The sequence below is a fragment of the Dendropsophus ebraccatus genome, chromosome 11, assembly GCF_027789765.1.
Source record: "Dendropsophus ebraccatus isolate aDenEbr1 chromosome 11, aDenEbr1.pat, whole genome shotgun sequence".
NCBI classification, from domain to species: Eukaryota; Metazoa; Chordata; class Amphibia; order Anura; family Hylidae; genus Dendropsophus; species Dendropsophus ebraccatus.
In genome coordinates, this window is record NC_091464.1 from 1,724,405 (window position 1) to 1,737,005 (window position 12,601).

Consider the following 12,601-nt stretch of genomic DNA (forward strand, 5'->3'; position numbering starts at 1 on the left):
ATGGGATGTACTGGTGATAGTATATAGTACCCCACCCTCATTATGGGATGTACTGGTGATAGTATATAGTACCTCACCCTCATTATGGGATGTACTGGTGATAGTATATAGTACCTTACCCTCATTATGGGATGTACTGGTGATAGTATATAGAGCCTTACCCTCATTATGGGATGTACTGGTGATAGTATATAGTACCTTACCCTCATTATGGGATGTACTGGTAATAGTATATAGTACCCCACCCTCATTATGGGATGTACTGGTAATAGTATATAGTACCCCACCCTCATTATGGGATGTACTGGTAATAGTATATAGTACCCCACCCTCATTATGGGATGTACTGGTGATAGTATATAGTACCCCACCCTCATTATGGGATGTACTGGTGATAGTATATAGCACCTTACCCTCATTATGGGATGTACTGGTAATAGTATATAGTACCTTACCCTCATTATGGGATGTACTGGTGATAGTATATAGTACCTTACCCTCATTATGGGATGTACTGGTGATAGTATATAGTACCCCACCCTCATTATGGGATGTACTGGTAATAGTATATAGTACCCCACCCTCATTATGGGATGTACTGGTGATAGTATATAGTACCCCACCCTCATTATGGGATGTACTGGTAATAGTATATAGCACCTTACCCTCATTATGGGATGTACTGGTAATAGTATATAGTACCTTACCCTCATTATGGGATGTACTGGTGATAGTATATAGTACCCCACCCTCATTATGGGATGTACTGGTGATAGTATATAGTACCTTACCCTCATTATGGGATGTACTGGTGATAGTATATAGCACCTTACCCTCATTATGGGATGTACTGGTAATAGTATATAGTACCCCACCCTCATTATGGGATGTACTGGTAATAGTATATAGTACCTTACCCTCATTATGGGATGTACTGGTGATAGTATATAGTACCTTACCCTCATTATGGGATGTACTGGTAATAGTATATAGTACCTTACCCTCATTATGGGATGTACTGGTGATAGTATATAGTACCCCACCCTCATTATGGGATGTACTGGTGATAGTATATAGTACCTTACCTCATTATGGGATGTACTGGTGATAGTATATAGTACCTTACCTCATTATGGGATGTACTGGTGATAGTATATAGTACCTTACCCTCATTATGGGATGTACTGGTAATAGTATATAGTACCTTACCCTCATTATGGGATGTACTGGTGATAGTATATAGTACCTTACCCTCATTATGGGATGTACTGGTGATAGTATATAGCACCTTACCCTCATTATGGGATGTACTGGTAATAGTATATAGTACCTTACCCTCATTATGGGATGTACTGGTGATAGTATATAGTACCCCACCCTCATTATGGGATGTACTGGTGATAGTATATAGTACCTTACCCTCATTATGGGATGTACTGGTGATAGTATATAGTACCTTACCCTCATTATGGGATGTACTGGTGATAGTATATAGTACCCCACCCTCATTATGGGATGTACTGGTGATAGTATATAGCACCTTACCCTCATTATGGGATGTACTGGTGATAGTATATAGTGCCCTCTGTACATTATTACTCTTTATTTGATGCCTTATATAGTTTTTTTATGGGTACTACTGTATATACATGGAGTGTTACCTGGAAGGACTTTATGAAGGTCCAGAGCAGAGTCCGCACTCCCTCCCCGCGGCTCAGCAGCTTCACTAAACGCAAGACACGAAACAATCTGAAGAAGGTGATAGAGATCCTGGAGGAGTCCTCGGCCCCCGGTGTGGCAGGGATGCCCGGGGTCTGTCAGAGAGAGAGATGGGGAATGACTGTGGATTCTATCAGCAAATCAAACAACCTTCCTAATAGCAGAACAGGAGTCATTGAGCGACAAGCATCCCATCAGGCAGACGAGGAGAAAGTGCGCCATAGAAAAACTTATCAACTTATGCCATCCCCCCCCCCAGGCCCATACCCGGCCCATACGCGGCACACACGCGGCACACACCGGCGGCCAAGATTGGGCTCCACTGTCCTTTCTAAACAAGTGCGGGCCAGTACAGTATTATGTGTAACCTCGGAGACTGTAACCTGTAGTGAGCGGCTCCCGCCACTAGATGTCACTGTTAGGCAGACGAACAACATATATGGACAAAGAGGGGCGCTAATATAGTGTAGCATAAACAACAACAGTGGGAAAATTACTTGTAAGATGACCAAACTAACCTGGTGGTGCTGTGCAAATCATAGGCACAACACTATTAGGCGTTTTTGTTGGGTTAGTCCGCTGCCTGGCCTCTGGTTCTCTGCTCCCGGCACCCGTCCTGATGCCAAAGCACGAAAATGCAGTTTGGAATAGACCATTGGACCATACATACAGCCACGGCGCAGGACTCACAAAATAACTGCAAGGACCTCACAGGTGTCCATCTTGGCCGTTTATTCACACTAGGCTTAAAAATGACGCGTTTCGGTGTCGGACTGACACCTTTATCAAGCTCCTATATACAATAACATAAATTACTTAATTACAAAGACAAAGATCCTCTATATAACTAAGAAACAACATAAAATGAATGATAAAATCTATCATGCAGGACTGAACAGACCGTATGGCATAGACATGAACATTGCTAAGGACTATGGCTCAGATTAGAAGGACTGACACAGTTAGCCAGTATCAGGTCAAAAGGGTATAAACGGCTATAGAACACTCCAAAAATGAAACCAATTGGGCAGACTCAATACACATGACTCACTTCCTAAAGGTCAAATCGGCTATAGCAAGAAAATCACAAAAATGCTGAGTGTTAGATTGGTTGTAATGTGTCAGCAACTTACCTCCTCACTGCTAAACACCAAGGCCTCCCCTGAGAGCAGCGGCAGCCCCATGACATCACTTCCCTGACCTCACCTGACTGACATCACCTGACACACATCAGGAGCTGTTAACCCTCACAGCACCGGGGCCTAGAGCAGGAGAATGTGGAGGAATGTTTATGTGACAACATTGGAACCGTCTGGAATATTCATAGAATCCATTTGCTTTAAATGAGAGGTGTAAAGAGTGTATAAGATCATAAAATGTATATACAAAAGATATATATAGGACTAACATATCTTTGTCTATAGAGTAAATAAAGTACATATAAATAATTAAAAGGCTTGCTAGAATATAATAGTGGCCTGCTGATTTGATTAAAAAACAATTGTCAAAAGGTACAATACAAAAAATAAAAAATACAAACATTTTCCCAAGTGCGTCATTCAGGCCCTCTGGCATAAGTGTTTTCAGCTTGAATATCCAAAAGGCTTCTCGCCTATTGAGCATTTTTTTTTTTTTTTTCAAAATGTTTATTGGGTTTTCCAACAAAAAAGTGAAAATTTGCATATATGAATGAATAGAGCATGTCGTTTACAAGTATCCACAGCGGAAAGATAACATAGCAAGAATAAATACACCATTCGGACCTAGTGAACGCTGAGAGTGAATAATGCACATTAAATAACAAGTGTAAGAACCAAAAATTAAGAGCTTAGCAAAGAACTCATGGATGATATTCTGTAGACCTCCCTCACAATTTACTATTAAAAAACTGTGTCCACCGGCACATGCAGTTGGCTACAGAAATTATGAGATTCGAAGGCACCTAGGGTGCCTCTTATCGCCTCAGTACAATACCATGTGGTCAACTGGAATGGGCGTACAATGTCACATATTTCCTGAGGGGTATAATGGGTGAGAATAAATGATTTCCACTTTTGGAAAAAGCGGGTCGTGCCAGAGTCTTTGTGCCGCTCCGTGTCAAGTTTGTCCACTCCTAAGAACAGTTTCATTTGTGTAACAACCATCTCCACATCTGGCACATTAGGGAGCAACCAGTTGGTAAATAGACAATTCAATGCGACTAGTAGCGTGATATGAACCAACTGGGGCACGGTCTTAGGTCTGTCTGTTCTTTCTGGGGGCCTCAACTGATGGAATAGCAATTCCGTGGGGCGAAGAGATAACTGTATTTTATAGCGATCACTGATGTACGATATAATGGTGGTCCAATAAGAGACTGTGAATTCACAAGTCCACACCCCATGCCACAAGTTGGTCAACGGAGCGTGGCACTTCGGACAATTAGTGATCCTATCGGGGAATGTTGGGGAAGGGAGGATGTTGAAACCATAAATCGCCGAGTGGGCCAATTTGAAATACGTCTCCCTCCACCTCTCATTGACCACACATTTTCGTACCATTAACCATCCGTCTAGAATCACCTCTGTAATGTCAGTCACCCCCGTTAAGGGACCCCACTTGTCAAATATAGTCCTCGGATTCACTTTTAGAAATTGTTGCGTAAGGCATTATATAGGGTTGATATCGAAGCTTTATTGGAAGAGTTTCCTATGATACCGTCTAGTGTGTGAAGCTGGGATTCCCTTTTTACGTCTCTGAGTCTACCTACGCAGAATCCATGCACTTGATTGATGTATAAGTTATGGGACTGGGGGAGATTAAATTTCTGTTGTATCTCTGCAGGTGTAAGCCATTTTTGCGATTGGGAGTCCATCAGATCCCCCACAGACTCGAAGCCCCTGGAGTGCCACACTTGAAGCCATTCCTTTCTTTGATCTTTAAGGAACTCCGGGTGGCAATCCAAGGGCATGTATTTGGAAACCAGGAAGGGGAGCTGCAGGAGCTTCCGTATTTCTTTCCATGTGACTATAGTGTCCTTAACAGAAGGGAATGTTTCACTTCTAGTGGCAGTTTAGCATACGCTGTGTGTAGCAGACTCCGCAAGTTCCACGGGTGGGCTAGGGCTTGCTCAAGTTTTATGTTAGAAAAGTGGGAGGAATTGTGGAGCCAATCCATGATATGTCGGAAAAGACTAACTAGATTATACCCTCTTACATTGGGGAAGTTCACTCCACCCTCCGACTTACATAACATTAGTTTAGCCAGCGAGATTCTCGGGCGTTTTCCGCTCCAAATGAAATTAGTGAATGCCGACTGTAGTGCTTTGATGTCTGCGTGTCGTAATAGAAGGGGTAAAGTTTGTAGCGGGTACAGCAATCTAGCGAAGCTGATCATTTTAATTAAATGACAGCGTCCCATAAGGGTAAGAGGGAGATGGTGCCAAGCTTTAAGTTCAGAAATAATCTTGCGCAATAATGGAGTATAATTAAGGGAGTACAGCGAGTCAGGAGATTTTCCTATTTTTATCCCTAGGTACGTCAAAGAAGAAGAAACCACAGTCACCCCCAGCGAGTCAGCTGCTGAACGAAGGGACTGTGACTCCCTCCCCAGGGGCAGGAGTTCACACTTGGAAATATTCACTTTATAGCCTGAGAACTTTCCATACCAGTCTAAAAAAGTGAATAGGCGGGGCAAGGCACACTCAGGATTAGACATAAAAAGTAAAACATCATCCGCAAACATAGTCAGTTTAACCTGTTGGTTGCGAATACGGACGCCATCAAAGATGTCATTGGTAAGTAGGTGTTGTGCCAATGGTTCTATGGCTAGGTCAAAGAGGAGTGGAGAGAGGGGGCAACCCTGACGAGTACCCCTACCCATTTGGAAAGATTTTGACAATACCCCCGAGGTGTTAATACGGGCGGTGAGGTCTTGATAAAGCCCCGCCAAAAACACTCTAAAGTTACCCCTTATTCCAAACTTATCGAGCACCGACTCCAGCCAGTCCCAGCGTACATTATCGAAAGCCTTTTATTGAGCATTTTTGTCTATTGGCCTCTGTCGTTGGGACCTGTTCTAAGGGTGTCACTTTAATACAGCTGAAGCCGCTGTGGTGAAATCCAAGTAGGGGCCTCGACACACTGTGTTTGGTAAAATGAGAATTGGTGTTGAAACGGTGGCCAGTCAATCTCCTTCTGAGTGTTTGTCTGGTCCTCCCAACATACTGGAGGCCACACTCGCACTCGAGAAGATAGATCACATAGTCCGAACCACAGGCGAGATCAGATTGGAGGTTAAAAACCTCTCCTGTGATATTAGATTTGAAAGATCGGGATTGGTCGGTTATCGTCTGACAGCAGAGACAACCCCTACTGCCACATTTACTCACAGTGCCCTTGTGTCCTCGTAATGGCTCGCTTGCCATATTGCTTTTCACCCGGCTGGGGGCCAAAATATTTTTTAGGGTTTTGCCCCTTCTGAAGGTAATCTTTGGTCGTTGAGGGATGACTATCTTGAGAATAGGGTCTTTCAGAAGGATTTTCCAATTTCTTTCTAGACTTTCCCTGATATTTTTGTTGTGTGTATTGTACCTTGTGATGAAATTAGATCTGAAATTCCCACTGCCCTTCTCTGTATGTTTATTTTTTGGAACTAGGATTTCGTCCTGATTTTCCCCTAGGTTAGACTTGAAAGCTGCAGATAGAATAGCATTGGGATACCCCTTTTGTTGGAATCGGTTTTTTAAAACTTTAGACTGTTTTTTATAATCTGCAGTAAGGCTACAGTTTTTTCGTATCCGCCTGTACTGACTGAAGGGTATATTTTTGACCCACTTTCTGTAATGGGCGCTTCGGTAGTCCAGGTAGCTGTTTGTGTCCACCTTTTTAAAATGGGTTCTAGTGATGATTTTATCACCAGCGGTGCTTACTTCCAGGTCAAGAAATATCATTTTCTCTTGGTCAACATGTGCCGTGAACTGTATGCCCCATGTGTTATGGTTAAGATGATGAATAAAGGCTTCAGCAGATTGCCTGTCACCCCTCCATATCAGAAAGAGGTCGTCGATGTACCTTTTCTAGTACACGAAAAACTGTAGCCTTACTGCAGATTATAAAAAACAGTCTAAAGTTTTAAAAAACCGATTCCAACAAAAGGGGTATCCCAATGCTATTCTATCTGCAGCTTTCAAGTCTAACCTAGGGGAAAATCAGGACGAAATCCTAGTTCCAAAAAATAAACATACAGAGAAGGGCAGTGGGAATTTCAGATCTAATTTCATCACAAGGTACAATACACACAACAAAAATATCAGGGAAAGTCTAGAAAGAAATTGGAAAATCCTTCTGAAAGACCCTATTCTCAAGATGGTCATCCCTCAACGACCAAAGATTACCTTCAGAAGGGGCAAAACCCTAAAAAATATTTTGGCCCCCAGCCGGGTGAAAAGCAATATGGCAAGCGAGCCATTACGAGGACACAAGGGCACTGTGAGTAAATGTGGCAGTAGGGGTTGTCTCTGCTGTCAGACGATAACCGACCAATCCCGATCTTTCAAATGTAATATCACAGGAGAGGTTTTTAACCTCCAATCTGATCTCGCCTGTGGTTCGGACTATGTGATCTATCTTCTCGAGTGCGAGTGTGGCCTCCAGTATGTTGGGAGGACCAGACAAACACTCAGAAGGAGATTGACTGGCCACCGTTTCAGCACCAATTCTCATTTTACCAAACACAGTGTGTCCAGGCCCCTACTTGGATTTCACCACAGCGGCTTCAGCTGTATTAAAGTGACACCCTTAGAACAGGTCCCAACGACAGAGGCCAATAGACAAAAATGCTCAATAGGCGAGAAGCCTTTTGGATATTCAAGCTGAAAACACTTATGCCAGAGGGCCTGAATGACGCACTTGGAAAAATGTTTGTATTTTTTATTTTTTGTATTGTACCTTTTGACAATTGTTTTTTAATCAAATCAGCAGGCCACTATTATATTCTAGCAAGCCTTTTAATTATTTATATGTACTTTATTTACTCTATAGACAAAGATATGTTAGTCCTATATATATCTTTTGTATATACATTTTATGATCTTATACACTCTTTACACCTCTCATTTAAAGCAAATGGATTCTATGAATATTCCAGACGGTTCCAATGTTGTCACATAAACATTCCTCCACATTCTCCTGCTCTAGGCCCCGGTGCTGTGAGGGTTAACAGCTCCTGATGTGTGTCAGGTGATGTCAGTCAGGTGACGTCAGGGGAAGTGATGTCATGGGGCTGCCGCTGCTCTCAGGGGAGGCCTTGGTGTTTAGCAGTGAGGAGGTAAGTTGCTGACACATTACAACCAATCTAACACTCAGCATTTTTGTGATTTTCTTGCTATAGCCGATTTGACCTTTAGGAAGTGAGTCATGTGTATTGAGTCTGCCCAATTGGTTTCATTTTTGGAGCGTCTATAGCCGTTTATACCCTTTTGACCTGATACTGGCTAACTGTGTCAGTCCTTCTAATCTGAGCCATAGTCCTTAGCAATGTTCATGTCTATGCCATACGGTCTGTTCAGTCCTGCATGATAGATTTTATCATTCATTTTATGTTGTTTCTTAGTTATATAGAGGATCTTTGTCTTTGTAATTAAGTAATTTATGTTATTGTATATAGGAGCTTGATAAAGGTGTCAGTCCGACACCGAAACGCGTCATTTTTAAGCCTAGTGTGAATAAACGCCCAAGATGGACACCTGTGAGGTCCTTGCAGTTATTTTGTGAGCCGTGGCTGTATGTATGGTCCAATGGTCTATTCCATACTAGATGTCACTGTTCTATTGCCCGGCTGATAGCTCTAAGTGTATGAGGGTCACCTGATGTCTCTATTATTGTGTATTTCCTGCCACTGCCTGAGGATTTCTAGTAACCAATCCCTGAGCAAGTTACCTCAGGAGCTTCTACCTATCACAGAGGGTTATTCTAAGTGTATTACCCAATCAGATCCCCTCCTGTTACTCAGATATATATTGGGGTGGGATAATGGGTGTAGTTCTAGTCTGCTGTTCAGTCTATTCACAGTGTATGAGTGAGCCTATCCTCACAGATCCTGCTGTCCGTGTACCTCCAGGGCCTGACCTGCCGCCAGGAGCCTTGTACAAGGCTTCTGTATTTCCTATATACTAGATGCTAGCCATGTCTGCCCACAGCCCTGCCACCCCTCAAGGAGTCTACAAGTAACTGAGGTAAGTGAGTCAGTAGTTTAGCTAAGTGCAAAGGCCAAGTCTCTGCTGCAACTTGCTAGGGCGTGCCTGCAGGGTCTCCCGGACCACCAGCTCTTCCACTAGGTGGGCCTGTAATCCCTATATTGTGCCACTCTGTACTCACATAATAGCATAAGGTGGACGTCTCTTCCCATGGATTCCGGAGTTGTCTGTAACAGCCCCGGCTGAGCCATTGTGCCTGAATAGGCCCCGCTACCACAGCCGTCAGTATCATAACCTCGCAGCACAACTAACGTCTATCTCAACCAACACTAATTAACTTTCAGTCTACCCCTACATATATTCAACTATATTCTCAAGTGTATCTCTACTCATCTGCAGTATATCTCAAGCAGCTATCATATCACAAGTTTATTCCGAGTGTATTCCAGTATTACAAGCAGTTACGGTCTTCTGAAGATTGTCGAGTCTTATCAGTGTCTGTGGACTCTGCCTAATGCGTGTGGACTGTGTAACTCTTCCTAAAGTGTGTGAGAACTCTGCCAGTGCATATACATGCCAGAACAAGAGGCCTAAGTATTCTAAGCTGTGACAGTCTGTTCCAGTCCTTTAAAACTTTACAGTAAACTATTTCTGGTTCATCTATTGGTCTCAGTTGTTTGTTGCACCCAAACCTGCATCTGTCCAGAACCCCCCTCTCTACATTACAACAGCAACTACACCCTCAATGGTGTGATGGTGCCGAGCCGGTGTATCCAGGGGTGGCCGGCTGGTCCCACTCCTGGCTCAGCATGACAAGTGACCGTGTGGTGCTTCCAATCTTACGCAGCAGGACACAGAATGTGGCATACGATGGCGGCATATACCTCCCCCGCCCTACTGTGTTGTTAAATGGTTAACTTGCCACTGTACGTCAGCACGTGGCAGGTGGATTATAATAACCTTACCAGCTAAAGGGTATTGTAGAACAACTGCTGCCAGCCTGACGAAGAGCGAGCAGCGCAATCATTAACAAAAGAACAATCAATGCATTTACTACAAAGGAATCCAGAGGCGTCACGACTTACATCAATCTCACTCAGGATGACATCGATGATACTCCCTATAACAATCAGGAAGTCAAAGACGTTCCAGGGGTCCCCAAAGTAACCCTAAAAAGAGGGAGAAGAAATCATACAAACACAGTGAGATTCATGAGATCACATAATCTAAGTATAAAGCGACTCTGTACCCACAATCTGACCCCCCCCCCCCCACTTGTACCTTCGGATAGCTGCTTTTACTCCAAGATCTGTCCTGGGGTCCGCTCGGCAGGTGATGCAGTTATTGTCCTAAAAAGCTACTTTTAAACTTGCAGCCCGATGCCAAATTGGCGTGTTCTAGAGTGTGTATGCTCTAGGCTTCCACCGCCTCTACGTCCCTCCCTCCCCCCACCCTCACCATTAGCAACACCCCTAGAACAATTTCTACTATTCATCACTTGTCTGAACACTGCACATGTGTTGGATCGTTAAGGCACCTCTCCAGTGTTCAGACAGGTGATGAATAGGAGAAATCCTGCCTGGGGCGTTCCTAATGGTAAAAAGGGCGGAAAGGAGGGACGGAAGGGCGTCACAATCCTAGGGCACAGACACTCTAGGCCACGCTAATTTGACACAGGGCTGCAAGTTTTAAAGTTGTTCTTTTAGGGCAATAACTGCATCAGCTGCCGAACGGATCCCAGGACAGATCTTGGATTAAAAGCAGCTATCCGAAGGTACAAGTGGGGGGGTGGGGGGGGGGGGTCTTATTATGGGTGCAGAGTCATTTTAAGGAATTCTCCAGGCTTAGAAAACATGGCGTCTTCCCTCCACAATCGGCACCGCTATTTGGTTGTAGCTGAATTGTAATCCGGCACATAATACAGGGACAGGTTGGGAGAGGTTTCTACAAGGTGGTAGTCGTACCTGTCTCTATGTGCATTACCTAGCCTGCTGATACGTACTCGGGCGTGGGGGGTGGAGAAGTGAGGATGAAGCATGTAACCTGCTGATATGTCCTATAGAGCATGGGGAGCTGAGGATGAAGCATGTAACCTGCTGATATGTCCTATAGAGGGGGGGGGGGATGAAGATAAAGCATGTAACCTGCTGATATGTCCTATAGAGGGGGGGAGCTGAGGATGAAGCATGTATCCTGCTGATATGTCCTATAGAGGGGGGGGGAGCTGAGGATGAAGCATGTAACCTGCTGATATGTCCTATAGAGGGGGGGGGGAGCTGAGGATGAAGCATGTAACCTGCTGATATGTCCTATAGAGCACAGGGAGCTGAGGATGAAGCATGTAACCTGCTGATATGTCCTATAGAGCACAGGGAGCTGAGGATGAAGCATGTAACCTGCTGATATGTCCTATAGAGGGGGGGGGGGGCTGAGGAAGAAGCATGTAACCTGCCAATATGTCCAAAAGAGCACGGAGAGCTGAGGATGAAGCATGTAACCTGCTGATATGTCCTATAGAGGGGGGGGGGAGCTGAGGATGAAGCATGTAACCTGCTGATATGTCCTATAGAGCACAGGGAGCTGAGGATGAAGCATGTAACCTGCTGATATGTCCTATAGAGGGGGGGGCGGCTGAGGATGAAGCATGTAACCTGCTGATATGTCCTATAGAGGGGGGGGAGCTGAGGATGAAGCATGTACCCTGCTGATATGTCCTATAGAGGGGGGGGGAGCTGAGGATGAAGCATGTAACCTGCTGATATGTCCTATAGAGGGGGGGGAGCTGAGGATGAAGCATGTAACCTGCTGTATATGTCCTATAGAGGGGGGGGGGGAGCTGAGGATGAAGCATGTAACCTGCTGATATGTCCTATAGAGGGGGGGCTGAGGATGAAGCATGTAACCTGCTGATATGTCCTATAGAGGGGGGGGGGAGCTGAGGATGAAGCATGTAACCTGCTGATATGTCCTATAGAGGGGGGGGGCTGAGGATGAAGCATGTAACCTGCTGATATGTCCTATAGAGGGGGGGCTGAGGATGAAGCATGTAACCTGCTGTTATGTCCTATAGAGGGGGGGGGGAGCTGAGGATGAAGCATGTAACCTGCTGATATGTCCTATAGAGGGGGGGCTGAGGATGAAGCATGTAACCTGCTGATATGTCCTATAGAGGGGGGGGCTGAGGATGAAGCATGTAACCTGCTGATATGTCCTATAGAGCACAGGGAGCTGAGGATGAAGCATGTAACCTGCTGATATGTCCTATAGAGGGGGGGCTGAGGATGAAGCATGTAACCTGCTGATATGTCCTATAGAGGGGGGGCTGAGGATGAAGCATGTAACCTGCTGATATGTCCTATAGAGGGGGAGCTGAGGATGAAGCATGTAACCTGCTGATATGTCCTATAGAGGGGGGGAGCTGAGGATGAAGCATGTAACCTGCTGATATGTCCTATAGAGCACAGGGAGCTGAGGATGAAGCATGTAACCTGCTGATATGTCCTATAGAGGGGGGGAGCTGAGGATGAAGCATGTAACCTGCTGATATGTCCTATAGAGCACGGGGTGCTGAGGATGAAGCATGTAACCTGCTGATATGTCCTAAAGAGGGGGGGAGCTGAGGATGAAGCATGTAACCTGCTGATATGTCCTATAGAGCACAGGAGCTGAGGATGAAGCATGTAACCTGCTGATATGTCCTATAGAGGG

The 12,601-nt window shown here is 44.7% G+C and overlaps 1 protein-coding gene across 1 annotated transcript in view; it reads right to left on the reverse strand.

Annotated features, from left to right (window-relative positions):
• CACNA1S (calcium voltage-gated channel subunit alpha1 S) overlaps positions 1 to 12,601 on the reverse strand; it is a 268,666-nt gene that overhangs the window by 73,171 nt on the left and 182,894 nt on the right. Inside the window, 2 exon segments of the mRNA XM_069946057.1 lie at positions 1,662 to 1,814; positions 9,979 to 10,062. Of these exon segments, the coding sequence (XP_069802158.1) occupies positions 1,662 to 1,814; positions 9,979 to 10,062 (237 nt within the window).